This window comes from Kryptolebias marmoratus, linkage group LG22 (assembly GCF_001649575.2).
Source record: "Kryptolebias marmoratus isolate JLee-2015 linkage group LG22, ASM164957v2, whole genome shotgun sequence".
In the NCBI taxonomy this organism is placed as follows: Eukaryota; Metazoa; Chordata; class Actinopteri; order Cyprinodontiformes; family Rivulidae; genus Kryptolebias; species Kryptolebias marmoratus.
Window position 1 is genome coordinate 21,144,426 of NC_051451.1, and position 25,664 is coordinate 21,170,089.

The following is a 25,664-nucleotide window of genomic DNA, read 5'->3' on the forward strand; positions in this document are numbered from 1 at the left end:
TAAAGGAAATAGTTAAACAGCTTTTATCTTTAGCTGTTATCAAAACACAATCAGCAGTAACATAGTCAATATCTTCACAATGTGTTTAATTTAAATTGATGTACAGCTTTTTAATTACAGCTCTTAGAGTTGAAGAACTATAATCAGAGGATTAACTTTTCATCAGCTCATACCTAAAGTTTCTACCTTCTCATAAACAGATGTTTTTATAAGCATTTCATTTTTAAAAATACCCGTTTCACATCATTAGCTTCTAAATGTAAAATACCTCATCTCAAATCAATTTTACATATTACCAGATAATGGAGCAGGGACACACAGTTTGCATTGTTAAATTTGATCAGATCATCTATTTTTAGATACTTCAGCTAAACGAGATATCCAGTTGTCCAAATTCTGTAGTCTGTTTTGAGGACCTGAGATTATTTGATTATTTATTGTCTTTGTATCATATTTTCTCAGACTGCGTATAAAAGTGAAGCATGTTTTGCATGTTTTTGTGTGTGTGGTTAGACAAGAAGCTCCCTCATACATAATTTTCAGCAGGATTCTTCTATCACAGTGAAGTTTGTCAAGATGCAGTATTTTTTGAATATAGTTGACGCAACAGTGCGTCTGTATTGATAGCAGTGAATGACTTCAATAAAAGTGAGTTGTGACTAGATGCTGTATTTTCTGTTTTTGATTTCAAGGTTTCCATAAAAGCTGTGTGTGTGTGTGTGCGTTTGTAAAGATGATAAATATGCTCTCCTTTCTGCTTCTCGATTCATTCCTGTGTTTTTACAAAGACCTGCGAGTAAACAACTCTCATGCTTTATGTTCACGGGTGTGTCAGAGTGTGTAAAGCTGTGTGTGTCTGTGTGTACGTATTTGACTCACAGGGTCTGTATAGCTCGCAGTGACGTGAAGGTGCCCTTGGCTAGTGTTTGGATCTTGTTATCGTACAGCGATAGCAGCGAGAGATTCTGCAGGTCCTGGAAGGCGTTGGCACGAACGCAGTGAATCTTATTGGCATTCAGCAACCTAAAAGAAGGGAAAGAAAACAGGGAGGTAGAGGGAAAAGAGGGAGGGAGGCAGTTTGTCAGAAGTTTCTTAAGAATTATTTCATTATATATTCAGAAAAGTTTATTTGAAAGTCATGCCTGGTATTCAGTACGTCTGGAGAATATCAGCAAAGCGTACAATGTTTTCCACTTACAGCAGTTGCAAGGCGTAGAGCCCGTCAAACACCCCCTTGGGCAAATCGGTAATTTTATTTCCATACAGCACGCTGAGAAATCATAACAGAGAGTTTAGACACAGCAAACAATGCAGTGGCTTTTTGTGCTCAAGATCAGCTCTGGACCACTTACAGGGAGTTGAGTGAACGCAGACCCTGGAAGGCATCTGGAGCTATCTCTGAGATCTGGTTGTTGCTCAGGTCTCTGCATTGAAGGAGGATAAAATATTAGACATTGACCTAGAGTTTTATGGGTTTTAAAGTCCTGCTTGATCCAACTTTACTTGCAACCCTGTTGTTACCCTCACGGGAGGATAGATCCAAGGCCCCTGGTTGCAAGGGAGGGGGAAGCAAATGTAGTTTTTGGGCTGGATGAAGATGAGTCCCAGATCTCTTTCCCATTTTATGCTGTGTCTCTTCATGGGACCCTCGTAGCCAAACAAAACATTTACTTGCATTATTTGTGGCCTATCAACCAATCTTTCATTGTGGTGTGTGTGAGTGAGTAAGAATATGTCGCAGGGATGAAATCCAGAGCAAAACAAGGGCAGACTGCCTCGAAACATAGCTGATGTTAATAGGATCCGCAGGCCTCTCCCCACAGGATAACCACTAAGCCTGTGTGCCCAGGAGTAGATGTGTGTGTCTGTACAAGCGTACGCAAAAGTAAATGAAGAACAGTGGGACAGAAAGAGAGAAAGACAGATGGAGAAGGAGGTTTAATGGAGTATGCGGACTGAACTCCAGTCGACTGGATACCTTTGAAGGAAAATCATCATGTGGTGAAAAAGAGGGATATTTTCTCATTTGGGGGTAACGGTTAAATAAGTAGCCATTTGTCTTCTTGCAAGGACTGAGGTTTCCTGGAAATGAAAACTAAGACTGGAGGCCAACAAATGCACTGGTGTGTGTCTGTAAACTCAGACATTGGAGTGTTTGTGTAAATGTCGGTGTGTGAGGGCTTACAGCATCCCTGTCTAAAGAGGGTGGTTCATGTACAGGTCATTTAAACTCAGACAAGGGGAAAGACAATGACAATATGAGTGGTTGACATTTATCGGGAGAAGACACAAGGTCAGCTAAGGCAGTGCATTGCTACAAATAAACCTGTGTGTGCACAAAAAAACCTTAATATATGTATGAACATCTGCTGAGTTTGACCCAGGAGAGTGAGCTTATTCATCATGATGTACAGTGGCTGTCTACACACTGCTTACTGAGGGTGTTGGACGCCGGATCGGCCCAACCAGTGAGTGTCCAGCTGAATCAACACAGACACCGAGGGTCACCGCAGACATGCAGACAGACACTGTTGTTGCTAAACGTTGAATCGACAGCTCCGACATCAGTAGCAGGTTATGTTTGTTTGAAGGAACAGATGGATTAGACCTATTTGGGTAAAACTTCAGCTCAGTTTTTGTTTGGTTAAGAAAGAGTCTACTTGGAGCTTTAAAAAATCCCAAAAATGTTTAGATATTGTTCAAAAGTATCTCTCTAGATAGAGAAGCCCCAGCAAATCTTAATTGTTCCATCTTTGTCTCAGTTCCTATATTTATTGTGTTTTTTTATTTGTGTTGTGTGTTTGCTGCTGTAGCATGTGAAATTTCCCAGCTCACATGCAGTGCATCTCATCTCATCTCATCTCATCTCATCTCATCTCATCTCATCTCATCTCATCTCATCTCATCTCATCCCATCCCATCCCATCCCATCCCATCCTAAAATTTATGTTTGTGGAATAAATTGACATCCATTTGAGCATATACTGTAACAAACAACTAAACAACCCCACCTCTCCTTGTCATTTTAGACGCAGAAGAAAGTAACTGTGAACAAGTCAGGTTCAGGTCATCGAGGTCTTTCCTCCAAAATAAAACACTCAAATGTTATGTAAGGATTTTCTTAATTAAATATTTTTTAACTGTATTCCTTTATAAAGTCATAGTTTAGTGCTGATGTCAAAATTTTTCCGCTGATATCCTCCTGCAGCTTTGGCCAGTTTTTTGCTCTTCATTCACCTGATCTCATCTCCATACTGTCCCTGGAGCTGAATGATAAAATGGTGAATCCTTCAGGAAAGGCAGAGAAACTCCCTGACCTTCCGGTTCCTCCGTGTCCCTGATGCTATGTAAGTCAGGGTCAGCGGTGTTGGAGGTTTGGCCGACTGGTGTGTGCGGACAGCTGGCTCAATGGGCAAGAAACCGCTCAGTCTCAACCACCAGCTTGTCACTGTTCACTCCCAAAGAGAGAGAAAAAGAAACCCTCATTCCAGCCCTCTGTCTGTACCCTCACCATCATCCCTGCTGGCAACATGCAGACTGGACACAACGCTAGCCAGGGGAATACCAGCGGGCAGAGTTGAAAAATGAGAGCTGCTATTATGCACATGTAGAGGGCTTGCTTTCCCTGCCACCTCAACCCTGAGAACAAAACTATGTTCTTAAAGGGCAGACAAAATAAACACTGCATACTTTTTGGAAGTGCTATGAGAAAACTGTCAGTTGTTGCTTCTTTTTCCACACTCTTTCTTCTCATCTGTGTTATTTAACCCCTGAGGTGACTGTAGTGCTGTACTTACATCCTACGAAGTTTCTTGTAGGGAGAGAAGGCTCCGGGAGGAATGGACTTAATCCCGTTCTGCTCCAGACGTCTGCAGAGGAGAAGACAGGAGATGTGACACCATTAGCTAACCAAACAATGGTGTTCTCCATGGCAACAAAGCTGAGTAATCACCTCTGACCCTTGGTGATTGGCCTGATTATATTAGCGGAGATCTATTTCGCAGTTGTAATCTGTCCAGGCATGTTGGAGTCAAAACATCCACAAAAGCAATAAACAGTCTGAATACTAAAGTGCTGTGGAAACGAGAATGGAGGGGGAAAAGCTCTACGTCACTTTGTGTGAGGGTGTTAAGGCCTTCAGCAAAAAGTCATATTTCTTCCTGATTTAACATTTACAGTTTCCAGCACTTAAAGCGCTCATATGAGATCATGAAATCAATAATGATCTCACTGGTTCTTGTGAAAGTTGTTGGTATCCTCTGGGTGTCTGCAGAGTATCCACTGAAATCTTTGCAGCAGGGGTAAAATATGACTTCTCTGAGTTTACCTTTTCCTGTGAGCCGATGAAGCAAAGTTAACAACAGAAGAGTCTGACAAAGCTCACCATAAAACAAATGTCAAAGCATAAAATTATTACACAGACAAACATACACTTGGTCATCGAGAACAGAGCAGCAACACACTCTAATCAGTGTCAGATGGTCCCAGGGAAGCTGAAATCCCTGAACCCTATTAGTGTGGGCATGCATGTGTGTTTCAGGGCCCAGCTTGGCCCCAGAACAAATCCCTGCTGTAGCTGGTAGAGGGCTGTTTATCTGCAGGTCAGTTCACAGCTTTTAAAACTGTCCTTACCAAACCTTAGCAGGACTCAGAGGAAGCCAGCTGCAGGCCTGTCTGGTTGCTCTACCATTCTGCCTTCCTGCATAAGAAACGGGCTGCAGGCCAGAAGCCATGGGCCTGCACGAACTGTGGTTGGCTAGTGGCTACATCAGCATCTAAAAATCATTAAGTTGCTATTTGTCACCACAGGAAAAAATGGGAAATATTTTAAAACCTGCATAACTCCTTAAACATGGTAACAGATTTAGCCACCACCTTCTTAAGTATTTGATGTCTTGGCACAGAAGCCTTTCCACAGGATTTAATTAGTCACTTGGAGGCATTTCAGATATAAGTACATGCCTCTTAGGCCTCTTGCATTGCTTTATTTATGTCTAATCATGGGGGGTGAATGTTTTGTTAAATACTGGCCACAGCCATTTAACTGTTTTCAGCTTCCAAATTTTTCAATCAAGAATCATCCCCCATGAAAGGACTGGCCTGCACTTATAGAGCGATATGGGAGTGCAATCGACATTCCTTGGATAACAGTGATTGTAGACCGCAGATTCCTGTGGTGGACATGCTCGCTCTGTCTGTTTTTGTCTGTGTGTGTTTGTGCATTTACAGTGAAGTGACAGCAGTGTGGTTCCTCTGCCCTCACCATGCGGCAGAGTGCCGGGCCAAGTGGCTTTAGCGCCTTCTCTCATCAACCAGTCTGTCTAACTGGTCCAAACCAGTTTGGCACTCTGCACGCAGCTTGAACGTGTTTCAGTGTCAGCGTACATACATGCCTACGTGCTGTGGCGCTCCTGGTGTGCCAACATGAAGTTACAGCAAAAACCTCAGAGCCAGACAAAGACACACACATTAAGAACATCTCAGCCTTTACATTGTTGCTCCTTGCAGATCAATATGTGCAAGCGACTCGATTCTCGCAATCAACAAAGAAGCTCCTCTGTCCATTTGCTCAAGTAAAAAAAAGAAACAATATGCCCGAGTCGCCTGCAGACGGAAAATCAATGGTTCCTGTTTAATTTGTCAGCCTGAACAATTGTGCATGTGTGTGCATCTGTGAGCTGGTGTTTGTGTCAACCCAATCAATGTTTTTCATCCTTTTCATCAGGATCTGAGCAGGGTTTTCATTAAGGGGGAAACACATTATGCCTTTGGGTATTCAACCAGTGCGTGCGGGAGTCAGAAATGATGGCAGAACCATGGCGGTGCAGATAAAAGGCAGAGGGAAAGTTTTATGGCATGGCTTGTCAGACAGAAACTACGATGCATAATAATCTGTTGTGGTTTTGTTTAGGTTAACTGGAGCTCGTCTCAAAAGAAGGGAGTGAAAAAAAAAAAAGTCTCAAAACCTCAGAGCCATAAACACAACACTCATTAGAGTCGAGGTAGAACAGAGGGGTTTTAATTCTCAGATTTATACATAACGAGAGCAGCGCGCGTGTGTGTGTGAGTTTCCGAGTGCCTCATTATGAAGGCATTAAGCCAGCCTCGATACGCAGCAACCTGCCACGCTGTAATTGAAACTGATTTTATAATGAACTTCAAGCACAGATCAAACCTGCTGCATCAAGTTACTGAACGGACCCCCCACCCCACTGCTTTCCATTTTACTTTTTATTGTCCATGCACCTCCATGAACTCGCCTGCAGTGATTTGGCAAGCTGGGGTAAAAAGAAAGGAGACACGGCGAAAATGCTGAGGAGAAGAAAAAAAAAAGGATAAAAAAGTAAAAGTGTCATGGGAATTTACCCTGTAAGGCAGGGGTTCTGACAGGCGGGGCAGGAGGAATTCATATATCGCTGGTCTTGTAAAAAATGAATCAGAACATCGTGGAGTGTGTGAGTGTGTGAGTGTGTGAGTGTGTGAGCAGGACATGTTTTAGCACCAATTAGCTCTGAAGGGCAGGAGAAATTTTAAAATGTCTGCATTGCAGACACAATCTGCTATCTATAAAACGTATCTCCCAGTTGTCCCATTACAGTTACTTAAAGGTCACATTGTAGATAAGACTGATATACATCACATCCCACTTGTAGAACTCCGAAACTAAAAAATGCCTCAAACACGGAAAAAGCTGCATGTTCATGTTTTATGTTTTGTATCTCATCACAAAGGGAGAAACTGAATTATTTATGTCTGAAAAATTAAAATGCAGGATGTGTGAAGACCTTAATGTAATTTTAAACATCTTGGTCTTTCACGGGCCGTCAGTCTACTTGACAAGAGCCCACTGAAGTGTGCACATTAAGTTCAAATGATGAAATTTAGTACATCAGTGTAGCAGAAATGGGTCAGGGTTGTTGGGGAACATGGGATCAGTGACTCCGACACCGGCTGGGTATTTATAAACAGACTCCATGGGGAGCAGGAGACCTAGAAACTCGCTGTGTCCTCCGAGCTGCACACATGCTCTTAGGAAAAACATCCGTCTATCTTCTCGTTTTCACACCAGGCACAAATCACTGTCTCTGTAGCATTTCAGGGAGACTTCTGCCAGTGGTTTGAAACCACTGATAAATGGAGTAAAATGACTTATTTGTAAAGGCCAGCCATGCATTCCTGGGAATTACATGATTGCATGTGGGCCGTGAAGAGTTAATGCCCAGACAGATGTTGGAGGACTGATAAACTGAAGGAGGGATGTTAGCAAAGCACTCACATGTGGTTCACAGCATTCTGAGTAGATAAGGGCATGGAGTCTCAGACTAAAATCTGTGTAGTCTCTACTGTTATTTTTTCTGTTTTTTTTTTTTTTTTTTTTCTTACAAACAATACACACTTGCTTAAAACCTCTCTGCCGTGTTAAACACTATATGACCACACAGTTTATGTGAATGTAATCTAATTGAAAGAATAAATAACAATACAATAACAATGAGGGGAGCGTCACAGTACTTGGAGGTTCTAAATTTGCTAAAGAGCTATCATGAACCCTTTCCTTGTCGTTCACTGTGCATAACACTGAGGGGCTGTCATGATATTAATAAAGCAGAAACTGCGCTCACATTTCAGCCATGTTGTCAGGTAAGTTGGCTGGGATGGCGGTCAGTCCTTTCCCTCTGCAGTCCACGATGTTGTTACTGCAGGTGCACATGGCGGGACAAGACCCCCCACCAGTGCTGCATGGCTGCAAACTGGACGACTCCTGATGTCCTGCAGAAAAGAAGAAGAAAGAAACAGGTTACAAAAAGTAGAAGAGACGATTAATAAAAAAATACATCTTCAGTTTTGGCAATTAGTTCTTCCAGTACCAAAGGCAGGAAAATGTCCCCAGACCATGATAGGACCTCCATCATGTTTTAGTAATAAAATTGGGGTCTTTTTTCTTTTAAAAAAGAAGTCAAAGTGCATAGGACCGACCTTAAATTTGTAAAAACAAGAATTTCAGGATTTTTTTATATAACTGATATCAGCAGCACAGCATCTTAGTGATTTATTGACAGTGAAGCATCTTAATAATAACAAACTGTTGAAACATGAATTTCAATGTTTATAGTACAATCTATGGTAACCTTTCAAATTGATATGTTCTGTTTTTAGAATATCATATTGGATTTTTTTACACTCTTTTCTTTTTAATCCAAAGAAGAAATTTTTTTTTTGTGTGTTGCAAAACTATGATTTGTTGGTTAACCATGTGAAACCTGGAAAATATGCATTGATGACTTATTATTTCTCTGTATTTTGTTTCAAAAAAATAATTTTAATGATGAAAATAGTGCCAGCACTTGTGTCCAATAGTCATTTTAAATCTATATGTTTTTAATTAACTGTAGTGCCTGTTTTTCCTCATTGTTAAATAGTTTATGAACAGTTTATAATAAATATCGTGGTCATAAAAGTGAATTCCTTTGCATTTCTTAAGTCTTACAGTTCAGGTGTGAAAACAGTTATAACAAAAGTAGTCTCTCAAGGAGTGTCAGCTCTGGTGGATTTGTTGGTGTCGACTGAAAGAACATGACAATTTACAGAATTACAGGATGGATAAATTGCTTGCTTTCATACTTTAATAAACCTTTTTCCACTTTTATTATGTTTCCAACCCTTTAGTGTTTTATAAGCTAAATTACAAATAGTATGTTTTTACCTTGAAAAAATAACACAACTGAAACATCCTACCCTTAACTTCAGGGTAAAGCCGTAATATCCTTGCAAATCAGTGGGAAAGAAACTAGGTTATATATCAAAGAAGTGTCAAAGTACATGGAGAGCGGAGGAAAGACATGAATAACACAGAGTGACAAGAGAAAGCCTACCAATAAAATCCATTGATCTTTCCTAAAGTTTTTCTCCTGAGTCTGCGTTCTCCAGGTGGAATTGATGCCATTCTGCACATTCAGCTTTACAACCTCCACCTCCCCCTTTTCCATTTGTTCTAAAAACTCTTCAACTCTTTCCATTTGCATACAGAGCACACGGCTCATCACGATGTCTCTAGATACCTGTTCAAATAGCTGCAGCTCTCTGTCAGCGGTGTGGTGAAGAGCGGGAGTCTGCTCTGCCAGTACAGCGATTTCTGACGTGAGCGCACCAGATGCGTGTGTGTGTGGAAAAACCTAACCCAGTTAAAATGAATAAAACAGACTTTTAAATGGCCTCATTTACACAGCCTTACTAATCTGAGTTTCAAACCATGAATATTTAATTACCTTCCTGTCTATCGCTCAGCTTGTTTTGGAAACTATTGGCAAGAGAAAACTGTAGGAGGGGGGTTGGCGAGGACAGGAATTCAGGGAGTCGAAGACAGAGTGAATGATGGTGAAAGTCAGTGACAGCGGTCCACACTCCACTGCCCAAACAAACATAGATTATCACGACATTTATTACTCTAACTCTTGGACTGTTTGGTTAATAAGAAATGTTTAAGGTCAAGCATCATATAGCTGCTAAATACTAATCAATCATCTAAGGTTTTTGACAGATTAAGAGTTCAGATAGTAAACAGCATCCCAAAAATGAGTCCAAACTGGCTCAGCCCATGTGATCTGAGGTTGTGTGATCTACAATGGCAGAGGTTTGACAGATTTGGGATCAGGGCGTTGGGCAGAGAAAAACGCCCTTCTGATCCAACATGGCACATTTGACAGGCCTGGGATCAGGGAGAGTGCAGTGCACAGTTGGAGCGGCCTTAACAATGACAGCTCTCTGACAGGTATACCTGAGGTGAGGCTGTTTGATGTTTGCGCCGCCTTTATTTTCCCCCAGTGCTGCTTCCCCGTTATCTCCTCTCTATCCATTATCCGTACCACTACACTCCTGTCCCATTTTCACTTTAAAAAAACAGAAATTCTCTTTCACGTTTCGATCACTTTCCTTCTTTAACATGCTCTATCTCACCCCATTTAGCCTCCTCATATTTTCCACTTCTCTATCATTGCAACTTATTACCTTTTGTCCATTTGCTCACAAGTCTGTGCATTTAACCTCACTTCATTTTATGTTTCTTATCATTTCAAAATAACCACTTGTTTCTCATCATCTGTCTCGCCTCACCCTGTTTTATGAAGCCATTTCCCTCATTTTCCTCAATGACTATTTTTTTATTCAACTCCAAAGTGATTTATGATCAAGTGCTGATTTCAAACATAATATTTTTACTTCATTTCCCCTGAAGCTGTAATACACCAACATAGTCATTCATTTTCTGCCATGTACTCTTATTGGTACAAGTAGATTATAACATTTGGTTACTTTAACAATCAATGAACACAAATGTTAAACACCCAGCAGGAACAATTATGACAAACTACATTAATGCTGATCTATAGGGTGACATGATTGTAAGTAATTAGGAGGCAAATTCTTTGTCAGAGGTACTAAGTAAAGCTCTTTTTTGTTTCAATGTTTTACCCAGATTTTAAACAATGAAAAAGATCATTTTAATGCCAGGATAGATAAAAAAGTCTCATATCTAATAAAGGTAATGAGCTACTGCACCAGACTTGCTCAAGCTATTAAAACATACAGGTGTTTGTACTGAATATGTTATTTAAAATCCAATTTTCACCTGGATTTCATACTTTAAAAATCTACTCCATTAGTTTTATGTTTTAAGTATTTTGAAGGTTAACAATTTTTGTCAAATGTTTTTTTTTCTCAAAGCAAACAAATGTGATACTCATTACTGGCAAAGACTGATTTCCAGCTAAGTACAGGAAAATACAGTATGTCCTATTGCTGAGAATGAGGAAGGATTTCATCATTTTTTATTTTGCATTGACAAACTTCTTGGTGCACCCCGTTTTCACTCTTCCACCTCATTCAGCAGCAGCTCTCTTCTTCATCCTCTTCCTCTTTTCTAACAGCCCCACCCTGCCCCAAATCCCCCACAGGTGGCCTTGCCTGGTGACCGCTCAAACTGAACAAATAAATACTAGTTCTGTTGATTGTCAAAATAAAAATAAATTAAATTAAATATTTGCATGCATTTGCGAAAGAGTAACCATCTAATGAGTCCTTCGCTGGGAGTTCAACTTCTGGTCACTCATTCTGTAAAGTACAAATAAATAAATAAAGTATGTGTTTGGCTGTGTATTTATTTGCACGAATGCATGACGGTACACTTAGACACAGATATGTAGAAATTAGACACGGTATTAAGTGTTATTTTTCTGCTGTTTGTGCTGCCCAGAAAGAATTAGCATTCATGCTCACTGAAAATTTGTGTCATTCTACAACACATTTTCTTTAACAACCTTTACATGACATAAGTCATGCAAGTCCTTCACCTGATTCAGTTGCATGTGGCTGAAAATGGCAAAAGCAAACTTGTTTGATGTAAGATTTATATTTAAACTGCAGCTGTTCATAAGACAAAACCTTCTCTAACTCTATAAACCAAAATCACCCTGCTGTAACTTTTCTATCTGGAATGGTTACACTCCCACGCTTTGAGTCTCTGTCCCTGGACGATGAATAGTTAATGATCTGTGCTGTCACGCTGTATGACTGCGTAAAAATCACAACCCATGGAGAGAAAAAGAGACACACAGAGACCTGCAAACACACCCAAACGTAGACACAAACACCCCTCGCAGCTGGTGTTACAAGTGGGATGGCCTTGTGTGGAGTGGAGGTTCTCATGCTGTTTTTCCATTGTTCAGATACGATAACCCAAACACACACCATGACCCTCCCACGTGCACATGCTCTCTTTTACATGCATGCACTGCAAGGGAGAAACGCCGTCTTAAAGCCACATAATTCACAAAAGGATTATCCTAATAATCCTTGTGAGTGGAAATAAACAATGACAGCCAAGTAGATGGGTTCTGCTGAGACTGAGGGCAGTCTGGACTCCAGCTGTCTTGCATTTGCCAAACATCACCGCCAGCTCAGTGGGATACACAAGCAACAACCAAGAAAGAGCCATGAGGCCACCCTGGGGCAGAGGAGTTGTCAGGTGGCTGCCAGGTGAACACACACTGATAAAACACACTGGGAGGGGAAGTAGGTTTTTGTTAAACAATGTTAGCCTGACTTTCTGTCAATAATGAGCAGTTTGAAGAACGAATGTGCCATAAGTGAGGCTTGGAAACTAATTTATTTCAGTCATAAATTAACAGCATACATTATAAAATTCAAAGTCTAAAAGCTAACAGAGTGCAGTTCTTACCTGAGCAGCTGAATTCATGTTTCTGGACCTCTGCCACATTGAGTCCTCTGAGCTCGGGAGGGGCAGTACACTGGGTGAAAAGACCAATTGTAGGCCTCTGTCTGAGCCACTGGGCCAGCCAGGCCAGGTGACAGTCACAGTTCAAGTTGTTGGAGTGGAGACGGCTGAAAAGTGAGGAAAAAAAAAGTGATTTATTGAAGAGCTTCAATTTTGCTATCACCAGCAGAAGATGAAAATAGCATAAACAAGTGTTTGTCCTTTCCCACAAGCCATCATGTCCAATCCCAAATGACATGCTACACGGACAATTGTAAACAGCACATTCTAAAAAAGAGCACATTTCTAAATCCGGTCCTCCAAACGCAGCATTCCTGCAGAGCTGTGCCTGTCCAGAATAGCTCTTGCCGTTGTGTGGTGGACGTCTGGTGTATGTAGCTAACTTGCAAACCCCCGTGCACAGACACGTAGTGTTCACACAAACAGAAAAGCTATATAATATAACCCCACAGGGAGTGAAAAAGCCCAAACTGTCACCACACGGCCAGCGGAGTCACGGCTCAGAGCTTCAGCTAGCATAATGGTTTTAATTTGTGCATAATTTCAATTTTGGCAGCCACAATACACAGTAAGCATTTAGCAATATTTGCATCTATCTGGGCTCTTTTCTGTCTTTCAGAGGCTCACATAATGGTTCCTGGCGTTGCTAAAGACACTTCTATGTTGTTCTGTGGTGATTCTGGCTGCCACACAGGAAGTGCTTGGAATGACTGAAGCCATCAGCTCCCATTGAGGTTAAATTTAGCTTTTTCTCTACTTTGTCTGCATGTAAATGAGTAGATTTTAGATTTATCTATTTCAAACAGTTCCACATAGAGAAGAATTTTTAGATAAGAAATGTCTGACTTACAAAGTTCGAAGTTTGGGCATGTGGTTGAAGCTGGAGACAGGGATGCTGCTGATATTGTTGTTGTTCAGCGTTCTGTGAAAAGACAAAAGCAAAGCCGTCACATTGTCAGCGCAGTTGTTTAGGCCAGCCTTCTCTATTCCACGTCTTTAAATCCATCTCTTTCATTTTGTCTCTCGTTGTGGTCCACTGGGAATACACTACCTCATTTCACACAGATGGGAAGCCCTCGCACCTCCCACGCACACATACAAGCCATGCATGCAAATATGCACGCAAGCATGATCACAAGCTTGCATACTTGTGCTAGAAACATAAAATACACAGACATACACACACTTCCATCGAACCCGGAGCATCAGCTGCGGAAGGCGGAATCAGGTCATTTCAATCAGCCTAATAACCTCTCACCATTTTTCAACCTGCTCCTCCTGTCAACACGACCTGTCTTCCTCCCCCTACACTCACCGAAACACCCCCTCTGCCCTTTTACACCATTATCAGAACACTATCACTCCATTAATTAATCCACACCATGAAAGCAGCTCTCCTATATTTTTTTCTTTCACCACCTCCTAAATCCTACACAGCGGTCTTTCAACATCAAATTAACAAGGCTGTCAAAGCGCCTTTGTCCCCCCCTACCCCCACCCCCCTACCTTCCACTATTGTTTCAGATGGAGGCCTCCAACAGAGGCTGGTAATTATGTCTTTTTGAAAAGATATGATTAACTAGATGTTCAACAACAGCATATCATGGTCTCCCATATGGAAAGCTAACCTGGATTTGATTTTTGAGCAAGATTATAGGAAGAGCCTCCTTATCAGATGGTATGCCAAGGGCTGGATAAAGGTGGAGTAATGGGTGGGGTGGGTGTTAATGTGATGGAGTGGAAGCCTGCTGTCAACTGTGACTTAATGGAGCTTGGTCTTCATGCTGCCGGCTGTCCTTATGAGACCCACAGGGGTTAGTTATGAATGATATGCAAGCCCTGCACCAAACTGTTATTACCAAACCACAACAATGTCTTAATTTAACTAAGAGCCTTCATGGAATAAAACCACTTTGAAGTGGACAAACAGCTTTAGTTGAGATACTTACAAGACTTCCAGGCCTCTCAAAGCTCTGAAGGCTCCATCCTCAATGCAGCTGATGTGGTTTTTATCCAGCTGGCTGTGGATCACACAAAGACACACAAACACAATTGTTCAGTCCCTGCAGAGCAGTTGTAATCATTGATACAGTAAGCTGTACACTAATGGGCTATAGTTAATCAATACAGGTTTAGTCTTCTCAGCTCATGTAATCCCAAGAGCAGCAAAAGCAGACTTTAGTTATTTTCCATCTGCATCAATAAGAGTCATAAATCTAGGTAAGTGTGTGTGAGCCTCATTGAAAATGTAGATCTTGTACCATACAAGGCGTCTTTGGGGAGCAGCTTAGTGTACTGAGTACTTAGTGTACTCAGTAACTAAACATGCTTGGATGTGCACAAAAATGTTTTATTCCCATCAAATACCATTTACATGATAAGAATAAATGTTAAAATGCTACAATTATACTTACTCAGAGAAAGTAACATTTAATTAAGATTAATATAATTGCCTCTAGAGGATCTAACAGGACTTATTCATTGACTTACCACCACTAAAGCCAAAACATATCAACTACTAATGAAAGCAGGAGGATTTATCAGTTAGATATTAAAAAATATCTCAGCAACTTCTATAACTATTGATCACTTGCGGAACTTTTTCTTCTGTCTTCTCAGTTGCTGAATTTCTGAATTCTGATGTTAAACTCAACCAAATGTCTGTAAAGAGTTTGGTACTCACAGGTTTTTAATGTCTGTGGCTCCTCTGAATGCTTTCCTGGGGATGGACTGGATGAAGTTCTCGCTCAGATCTCTGCGAAGACAGAAGATAAGGCATGAGTTACAACAAAACCCATGGTTTGTGTGGTTTGACATGGCACATGTTCAATACAAATTATGAAGGAATAGTTACTAAGTTCAACAATTTCCAATTAGAATGTTCTAAAGCAGGCTTTTAGTTAGCCAAATTTACATTAAAATAGTGTAACTGTCTCTTTTACCACACTCATTAGACCAGAATTGAAAGTTAAGAGTATTTTCTTTCTTTCCTAGTGTGTGCCAACACCCTGAACTTTGGTCCCTGCATGGAAATCTCCACTCAGTTTACTTACTTTGTTATTATTATTTTGTTCACTTAAAGTATAATTTGATGGAGTGTGAAATGCTCTGCACAGACCAAACAAACAGGCAACAGGCCATTCGTCTATGAAGGCTCCATTGTGATACAGCCGGATGAATTTGTTAAGTGTACAAGACCACAACAAACAGAAACTTTTCATATTAAAATGTGTGTGTGTGTATGAAATATTAGGCGCTTGAAAAGACCAAAGAGCTAGAGCAAGATAGTTTTAATTAGCAGAGTTCTTTGTCTGTCACACACACAGATTAGAACACTGCCTAAAAGATGTGCACAGAGACTTTTCTGCAGCTTGCACAGCAGTAAATGGAGCGCTTATGGTCACCCACACAGACCCCAAAATCTATTAAACTACACAAAACAACCATTATGACTATAAGTCTGATGAATTTCACTTATTAAATGTTCATGCACGCCATAAGAGGCAATCTCAGTGTTCAAAACAGCTATTCACACTAGTGTCTCCACGTTCCTCGAGTCCAACATTGCTTTAATGAGATGAAAACCAGCAGAGAGAAACATACCAACACAGAGAAGCTGTGACATGTATCTAATAAGTGGAAGGTTGTGTATTTATGGTACAGCACATGTTAAAAGAACCACGATTACACCACAACTGAAACTGGAATGTGTTTGATTTCATGGGATAAAATGTTGCAATTAGGCTGTATGCTGAAAGTCTGTTGTTTGAAAAAAGTGTTTGGTCTTGCTCCATGTTTACAGTCCAGCTCCAGTGGAGTGCATTAACATGGCAATGAGTCTTTTTTGGAATCAAATCAAATAAGCATTCTTCTATCTTAAATTGTATAAACATACAAGGCTGCTATAACAGTTGTGTAAATTAAAATCACACTTTACTGCCTTGGGTTTAAAGAGAACACAAATATTCCCTCTGGTAGCATGTTTTAAATTGATCTTTTTTTTTTAGATTTAGGGCCACACAGCAGGCAGTTTGGGCAATTTCGCAACCATAAACTTTCTGTTCTATCAGACTGCCAAATTTTGCAGAATCATATCCCAAACATCAAACCCGTTCATGTTTCCTCACTGGTAGGCGTCAGATTCAAAACAGTTTTGGTCTCATTTGTTGTTCTGCTGGTGAAACAGTCAGAAAGTTGAAAGCTGAGTCAGTCTGATGCACCAGGCTTTAATGATGCTGCTTAATGATGTGGCACCAAGTTAGAGGAAGATGTTTGGTCTATTTAACCCTGAAATCTAATGACTAACTGGCCTTCTCACCTTCTTCAGTTTTCCAAAAACATCCGTATGAAGATGCCAAATGTCTGCAGTAAAGACACATTTTTAATGACATCTTACTCTCCACCCAGACATCTAGGAGAATGTTTTTTAGCTGTTTGCTTGTGGTCATGTGTGGTGGGTTACAAAAAAAAAAACAAAAAAAAAACATTGCTTGAATGTCAAACACTGTAGCAGACACACAGAGAAAGGGCTAAGAGAGAAGGAGCAACCAGGATGAGAGGCTGGAATTCAGAAGGCTCAGATGATATGAATACAATACTATGTGTGTTAGAAGCAAAATGAAAGGTCTAGGGTGGAATCCGCACACTAAAACCCCCATAATCCCGTTAGCACGCTCTAATGGGATTGGCTGGAGTGATCTATACACTCCCATTTATGGTGCTGGTTGATTGGATTTGGTATCCAGGTCACAGGAGGTCACTTTAAAATTCTAAGTCTGTCTGGGACAGTGCTTCCTCAGAAAATTTTCCTCTGAAAATCTAGAAAGAAAAAGCCATAAAACCCCTAATTGTTGGTATGTATTATGCCAGAAGATCTGCCTATCTCTTATTTACTTATGTTGTCTTTCTCTTTTTGCCGTCTTGTCTCTGTCAAATCTAACAGGAAAATCACAGCGGTCTTGGTCTGGATTCCACAGTCTGTTCTGTGTCTTTAAAGAATTTATTGATGGGTTTGACTCCAACGGGAGCCAGAGCAAAATTAAATTTAGCAATGCAACATTTCTGCATTTACACATTCTCAAAATGGCAAACAGAACATTTCTGTGGGAGACCATCACGCTATATTTTACATAGTCTGTGGTTGCCCCTTACTGCTATTTTCTAAGCTCAAACCCAACTGTTTTGGCTTCAACATATTTGACATTACGAATTAGTTAGAAAGCTGATTTTGAGCGAAACCCTGATCCCTGCAAAAACAGACACGTTTATATGAGAAAGCTCACCACAAATAGGCACACTGGCCACTATGGTCTCTAAAACTAAATTCTGACTGTAAATCTAATGTTCCAGTCCTTCAGCAAATACCACAATAATGCATCACTTGTGCAGAAACCCCAGGATGGTAAGTTTGGGAGCACTGAATGGTGAGTAATATCAGAAAAAATGTTTCTTCCTAAAAATCCTCCTGCTGCTGAGGATCTGGCCAGTGTGTGCTCACTCACAATCTAAGTCTGCTCATTGCTTCAGACTGAGCTAACCTCCGGGCGTTCGGATTGTGAAATACAACAGGAGCAGACAAAGTTTAGCATCAGAAGCAGGAGCAAAGGTCATCACCTCCACTTGCACAGTTCAGCTCAGGGAGAAAATACTCTCTGAAACGATCAGTGCCTCGCAGCACTCTCCACTTCCAAACTCCCTCACTATCAATGCTACGAGTCCCAGCCCAGGCCTCCAAACTTCTCATAAGGCTCGTAATGATGTCCTGCAGCCAGCACGCCCTCCAGACTTTTATGATTACAGGTGTGTGAGCTATCGCCTGAGTAAATAAAGTGAATGTGGCTATGTAATTGTTAATACTGACTAGACCTGGTTTGGATTTACCTTATTGCATCACATACCTTGAAAGAGGGCAGTTTATTAATGTAGCCTGGCTTTTCTGCTCACAGTTCATTCCCATTGTTGCCCTAATGATGAGGAAACACACATGCTTTCAGGTGTGCCCTCTCTGTATGAACTACAACTTGGGCCTTTTCAACGCTCACTCATAGAAAACTAAACAATGTTATCATTTAATCAGTGCAAAGTGGTTTGACAATAAACTAAGCTACTGTTTACAAGAATCCCTACATTAGTAGGAATAATTAGCAACATTATCAGACATAGCTCAAGGCGCCTGCTCTGCAGATTAGCTGAAGGTAATGTCTGGTTCCTGTCTGATTCCCATCATTAACCACTGATCTTTATCAGACTTCTAGCAAAAATACTCCAAACAAATGCCTACTTTGGTGGCATAATGATATCCTATTCGCACTAGTCAAAGAAAAGGTAGTTTAAAAGCATTAGTATAGCATTTTGTGCTCATTGTCTAATTAGTTTTAGTTTCTGTGGATGCTGAAGTGATTTACAAACCTGCATTTGGAACAACTTGCAGAATGTGAAAGTGTGAACTTCATACCTATTATTTTTGATTCAGTTACTTCACTTTTTTATTCTGTTTTGATTCAGCTACTGTTTACTTTCTTTGCCCTTCTCTTTGTCTTTGTTGTTCTTGTGAACTAACTTGTATTGGTGATGTAGATCGGTACTTTTTTTTCCTCACTGTTTCGAAGGTGAACTGAGGCTGATTTGCATGAGCTCAAGGAGAGCTTCAATTTGAAGAGAAAATAGCCTGAAATGTCTGACAGTGTTAGATAAAAATCTTTTAAAAGTCAATGACACCCCATCCATAGTAACACAGAAACGGCTTCTGCTGCTTACACAGCATTTCACCCTTATTTCATCACTCTGTCGCAGACTGTACTTGTACAGAAATCCATATTCAGTAAAGCCAAGAAAACATTTAGGCCTGCTTTAAAGCTCAGAATAAATGTGTGAAGGTAGCTTGCAGTGCTCGACACAGAAAAGTGCTATAAAATGGAGTCAATTTACAATTGTAAGTGCATTTATTTCAGTGTGTCTAAAAGTTTGTTTACCTGATTTCTCGAACTGATTGCAAGATAAGAAAATGTTTATTCTAGCCAAATACTCTTAACTCTAAATTTTACTCTCCCATTTAAAGAAGGACAAAAGATAGAAATACGGAGGTGGAATGTGTCTGATTACTTACTCATTAGGAGAGGTAATGAGGTGTGTGAGAGCTGGTAAAAGAATGGCAGTGTGCTGCTACTAAATGCTAACTACCTTCTTCCTCCCTGCACAGTAAAAGCTCACAAGTAGTCACACACATAAACAACCACATTAACAAAGTGTGGGCCTTTGCAGCGAGAACTGGAAATGAGCCAACACATGACTACTGAGAACAAAATAACACACCCACATAAACAAACCAAAACAAGCACAGTTTTACTTATAAGTCTGTGTGGAAGAAAAAAATGGTCAAACTGTCTGTTGTACTGGAAAACTGATGGTCAGATGCTAAAAGCACAGATTAAAGAATATGTGGAAATCATGCAAAAAAGTTGTAGGAGTACCATCAGAGTCATGAACAAATCATTTATTTATTAAACAAAAAATAGCTTGAAGAAAATCAGTTATGACTTGAAGGGGATTGAATTAGATGTAAAAAAAAATGTAAAACACATCTGAAAACCAAATAATTTGAAATGAAATCTTGTTAATTTTCAGTCATCGGAACACTGAATATTGTGATAAAAGTTCAGAAGAAATGATTGATACTGGCTTTCTCAGTTTTTGTGCACACCTAAAAGAGTCCCTGCCTCTTCCTTTCTGGAACACCAAGTTTAGTCTAATTGGTCAGCTCCAATGGCCATGGACTGTCAGTCATTCTGTCAGCTCTTCTGAGTGTTTTCTTTCTTTCTTCTTCAATTTTCTTTTTTTTAAACTAAAAATACCCCAGAGTGTGGATTGAGTCATGAAAGATATTTCAATTGTTTTCCAGCAAATGTCAAACCAAAATACCAGTTGGGATACCAAACAAAACCCAACAACAATAACTTTATTTTCAAGCCAGAAATTTCACGGGGAGTTTAAAGGGCAAAATCCCAGATTTTAGTTACTGTACAATCCGGGTTATTTTCATAAAACCTAATTGTCAAGTTAAAGCTATTGGGTCAAAAGTTGGGTTGGTTTGACCAATTACTGGATCAAAAGGTTTGACCCAGTGATTGGGTCAGCTTATGCAACCCACTCAGGGAAGACTAATGTGAAACAAAAAAAAAAAAGCAGGGAAAGTGAAAAAGACAAAAGAGGTTGATTCAGGTGACAAAGCTTTGGCTTTAAGGCCTTTGTTGTGCTGCAAATAAAAAGAAAATGAAAATCTGTCTGTTGCTAACATCCATAATTTATATACAGGCATGAGATGTGTTTTTGGTTGAGTTAAGAGACAACAGGAGTCACTGGCAAAGGCAGATTAAAAAATGTGTTAACAAAGAGAACAAGGTGAGATGGGGAATAGATTGAAGCCATAGGGTGTTTGGCTCTTGCCAGAACACAAGATTGCGTGTGTGGCCCACAGAAATTGATGGCATGTTTCTTCTGTGTGCAATCAGGAGTATCCATGCTTTCCATCTTACCTTCATGCTGCCAGCTTTACAATCTCTCAGCACCTTCACTTTTATCTCTCTGCCTCTGAAATAAATTATATAAATGATGGAAGTGCCTCCCAGCTGTGTCTCCTTTCCTTCTTTCTCACCTGTCGACACTGCAACTCAATTTTTCAGTCAGTACAATCTCAACAAGAGGGTCAGACATCCCTACTCGCTTTATTACCATTACCATTACCAGCTAGAGGTCAAAACAAAGTCTCAAGGTTTCAAACCCATAACCCATGTTCACAAAAAACATTACAATGTTACACAAGAAAAAAACAGATGGTTTCAGGAACATTCTTGCACAAAAACCCAGGAGAGAAAATTGTGTTCTCAGCGAATCATCTACAGTCGCAAACCAATGAGAAACACATCGCTTTCTGATGTCCTTCAACCTGACCATTTTAAAACAACTGAAACACTTAAAACTGACTTTTAAATTACTCAAGCATCAAAACGCTCCTAAACTCAAGAGATGAACTAGTGCCGTGTCCACAGATAACAACTGAGCAAACAATGCCTTAAAAGTTACATATTTAAACACTTTGTTACCTCCAGCCAGTTGCAAAGATACAATTTTCCCTCATTTATAAAGCTGAATAAACAAAAAATGCAAAGATGATAAAGTTTGAAACATTAAATTTTTTTTTGCCCCAACAAGATGATTCCTAAAGAGCTATTAGATGAAAACCTGGCATACAGATAAATAATATAAGCTGAAGTAATTTAGCTTATAATTTAGCTCTATATAAGCTAAAGCATTTTTCTTGTTCAGTGTTGAGTGTTCAGTGTGCTACTGGAGATTCAGCAGCCTTATTGTCTGGAAATGAAGCTATTGCACATTCAGGTTGTTTTTGATATGATGGAACGGTGTAGTTTTCCAGATGGCGGGAGGTAAGACAGCTTATGGGCAGAATAAGAGGAATCTTTGACAAGACTGAATGCTTTTTCATGTATATCTCCTTAAGATTTGATACTAAGGAGGTGAGTGAGACTCAGTAACTCCTTTGGTCATTTTCACCACATGTTGCAGAGTCTTCCTGTCAATCACACTACAGTTGACATAACAGAAAGAGCTCTCAGGTCCTTAGTCACATATATGCTGAACTTTTTTTACTTTGTTTCTTAAAGACATTTCTTTAAGATACTGTGTATCTGCTTAAGATAGTTTGTAGACCTCCAATTTCTTATTTTGTCCTCCATGTGTCCAGTTTTGTTTAGGTTTTTTGTTTTGTTTTGTTTGTTTGTTTGTTTTGTTTTGGCTTAAACAACTGGACTGAAAATGAGCAAAAATATATAGTCAAATTTCAAAAAGAAAGTTTGAAAAAGCAATTGAGACCGCTTTAAAGGATTACCAAAAAGTTTGGCTTATTGCACTTTAAAAAAAAACGAGGGGTGGCTTAAGATTTTTACACAGTACTGCTGCATTGTCCCATCCACAACTAACCACACACATACAAGAGTTCCCACTTTTGAATTTGACCTTCTAATGTCTAAAATTTCTACATACTGATTATGGAAAAAAAGGAGACTGTCTGCAGTTCAAGGGGGTTTGTGGTGGATTCTGATGATGAAAAATTTAGCCAACACAACACCCCTCCTTTCCCTTACTCTCACTCTCATAATACATGACCACACCAACAAATGGCCTCTTTTTGATGGGACCTAAAGGGGATTTCATGGATGGACTCCAGTCTAATCATCTACAGTCACAAACCAATGAGAAACACACATCGCTCCCAGACTGGAACACTCAGCAACCACAAAGAGAAAACACAATGTCAGTGGAACTTATCAAGTCCACATGAGGACTGACAGACACGCACACACATTCACGTACTGTGAATCTAAACAGAGCTGGTTTAACTGCTGCCCACATCTCCTCTTTCACTGTAAATGATTCATGATGTCTGTGTGTCTTTGCAGGGCTTAAAAGTCCCACATGAGCACATACATTTGGCTTTACGCTCCGCTGCCACCCGGGAAGCAAATCTATACTTTCTCCAAGCTCCCGATTCACCCTGATTTCCTCCTACCATCATGTCTACTTGGGTTTCTGATGGTGTCCAGGCCTTTTTACTGGCAGTCAAACTGAGTGATGGAGCCTGGACGAGCGGCATTGATCATGACAAAACGCTTAGAGGCAATATCAACGAACAGCGGGGTGTAAGATAGCCAAGCTTTGCATAGGGGCACAGCCAAGTCCTGTCCATCCATCACTTTGTTTACCTGCTGGACAATAGCAGAAGAGTGTGAGAAGAAAAGAGGGAATATACCTCTCAGCAGATCCATTATCACTGCCATTATATCCCTACATTAGCCAGCAGGCTTCCAGAAAAAAATTATCTCCATTTCTGAGAGCAGCCTGGAAATCATTTTGTTAGATTGCAGTAATGTTTTACACAGAGTAAGAGCAGGAGTAAAAGGGGAAAGAGGCAGCCATTTAGAAAGACAACAATGTATAAATCTGGTTGGCTCTCCCCCACATGCACACACACATTGTGTGGTCTTACTAAACTGGTTAAAGATGCCTTTTTGTGAACGGTTGGCTACCTAGAAAGTGGAAAACTGATCCTGAAGATCGGATGACAGCTTTTCTTGGAAGTGCTGGTCTGAGGTCAGTGTTATTGAGCCACTGTGATGACAGATCCACCACACCTAACCGCAGGCAGCTGATAGCAGATCAGACGACTGCCACAAAGATACACATTCAGAAGCTGTTTCAATCAGCACGAACAACAAACACTTGAAGACATCTGACCGACTTCACGCCGGAACACAACGATGAGATCTGGTGAACGCAGACCAGAAGATCTTCTGTTCCTCTCGGGAACGTGTATGCAGCCTGCTCAATTCTCCAGAGTGACTGAAATTGAGAGTGAAACCAGTCATTACTTTAAGCGTTCACAGTCACCACCACACATGGAAAGTATCAGAAGGGGGGAGAGGAGAGAAGAAACGAGAGGAGAGGACTGAGCCAGAGGGAAGGTGAGCAGAGCAGTTACCTTTATGTCGTATCTGTTCTCCCTCTGAAAGTTCAGCTTTTAAAACAGCTCAAAGCTATTTGCCTATAGTAAGTCAAGGACATAGTCTAATCTATCCTTTCTTAATACATTTTTAAACACTGACATTTTGTAGGATTGAAGTGACTTAAATATTCAGTAAATACGCATTATGTGGCTGTGGGAACAATAATGTTAAATAATCCTGAGCAGAAGAGAAGTAAAGTGATGCAACAATAAAAACTGTAATCTCCTCTTCTGGTTACCTGCACACCTTCTGATGTCTAAGACAATCACATTGTGGAGGCTATCATTAGGTTGGCAATTCACCTTGAGCAGATATCACCCAATATTTAACAAGCTACAATTACACATATAAAAAACATCTAAGTTTGTTCGCTAAAGGAGGTAAAGAGTTTGCAAACAGTAACTGAACAAAAAACCCAATTCCACCTTTGTGCCTCTTCTGCTTAAGCAACAATCTCTGCAATCTCAACTGCATTAAAAAAATATTAGAAATAGCTCTGTATGTATTCGCCCCCTGCTATGGGTTTTAGCAAATGTCATGAACTTTGTCTTTAAATTGAAACATAGTTCTGATCATGTGCAGAAAGGCATTAAAAACAACAGTGAAATGTTAAATTTGCCTCAGATTTGCTATTTGCTGTATTTAGGAGTTTTCAGACTTTGCATCTCTCCATTTGTTCAACCAGCCTGCCTGCTTTTTAAAATAAATAAAAAGTTAAAGGTTAACTACAGGTCAGACGGTGAGCTTTTTTTTTTCAGGTCACAGACATTTGTCAATTTTTAAAACCTGTGAACTGTTTGCAATTTTCATGAAAGCAGTCAAGTGATGCGACTTTCAAACTCTGAACAACAAGCACATCCATGGGATTTACAAATTAGCGACGAAAAAATGTGAAAATTCAAACAACTGAAGGTTCGAAGCAGGAGAAGATTGTAAGAAAATAGCAAAGATCTGATAACAATCCTTCCGTCAGGATTGCTTTTAAGTTCAACGTAAAAATGTGAGACCAGAGGTTGCAAAGATGCAGGTGGTCAGGAGACACAAATGTAGCTAGAACAGTGATTAAGTCTTGAGAGCAACAGTGTGTGTGTCTGATGGGATTCACGTGAGTTCTGATTGAGAGCAGAGCTGCGGCTGGCAGAGGAAAAAGAAGACAATGGAGATGGTCCCAGCTGTGTTGCAGTGGGTGGGAGCCATCCTGAGAAAAAGAGCTTAACAATAGACATCAGTGATGGCTCGGGATGTTTACTCTGTTCTCCACGCTGCTGTTGAATACCCTCATCCTCCCACACTGACAGCCCGCATACAGCGTGGGCAAGAGACTGAGTGATGAAGACTCCACAACCACCACACAGTAACAGAAAAAAAGAATCTAAATTATTCATGACGACCAATAACAAAAGTTGTTCATTTGAGAGTCACACACACTGAGGTGTGGTTTAATCAGTACACCTGTGTCTAATTGAGCTTGAACTTTTCAGTTTTCAATCCTTTGAGCTGAATAAATTAAATCTCACTCACCTTTTTGTTTTGTTTGGCAGCAATAATCAACCGACATATAATTAAAAACTTTTTGCAATTTGCTCCAACTTTTGTCTGTAAGGTACAAACTTTCCGTCTGCCTACCTCTTTGTTTGAAATATTACTATCCAGCATTTTATAAAACATTTCAGAAGCATCACATATGGCCTTGAGGTGTATTCATTAATGAGTGACCGGCCTGGAGCAGCAGATGTGATCTGCAATGCTCAGGAGATGAGGCCAGACTACGCTTTCAGGTTTAATGAACCCTTGCAGAG

At 40.2% G+C, this 25,664-nt stretch overlaps 1 protein-coding gene across 4 annotated transcripts in view; it reads right to left on the reverse strand.

Annotated features, from left to right (window-relative positions):
- Window positions 1-25,664, reverse strand: part of slit1a (slit homolog 1a (Drosophila)) — a 75,862-nt gene that overhangs the window by 16,962 nt on the left and 33,236 nt on the right. For all 4 annotated transcript variants that reach the window (XM_017412974.3, XM_017412973.3, XM_017412976.3 and 1 more), the window contains exons 5-13: window positions 14,973-15,044; window positions 14,239-14,310; window positions 13,140-13,211; window positions 12,233-12,396; window positions 7,623-7,770; window positions 3,798-3,869; window positions 1,353-1,424; window positions 1,199-1,270; window positions 880-1,023 (exon numbers count right to left, since the gene is read on the reverse strand). In XM_017412974.3, the coding sequence (XP_017268463.1) occupies window positions 880-1,023; window positions 1,199-1,270; window positions 1,353-1,424; window positions 3,798-3,869; window positions 7,623-7,770; window positions 12,233-12,396; window positions 13,140-13,211; window positions 14,239-14,310; window positions 14,973-15,044 (888 nt within the window). The remainder of the gene's footprint in view (window positions 1-879; window positions 1,024-1,198; window positions 1,271-1,352; window positions 1,425-3,797; window positions 3,870-7,622; window positions 7,771-12,232; window positions 12,397-13,139; window positions 13,212-14,238; window positions 14,311-14,972; window positions 15,045-25,664) is intronic.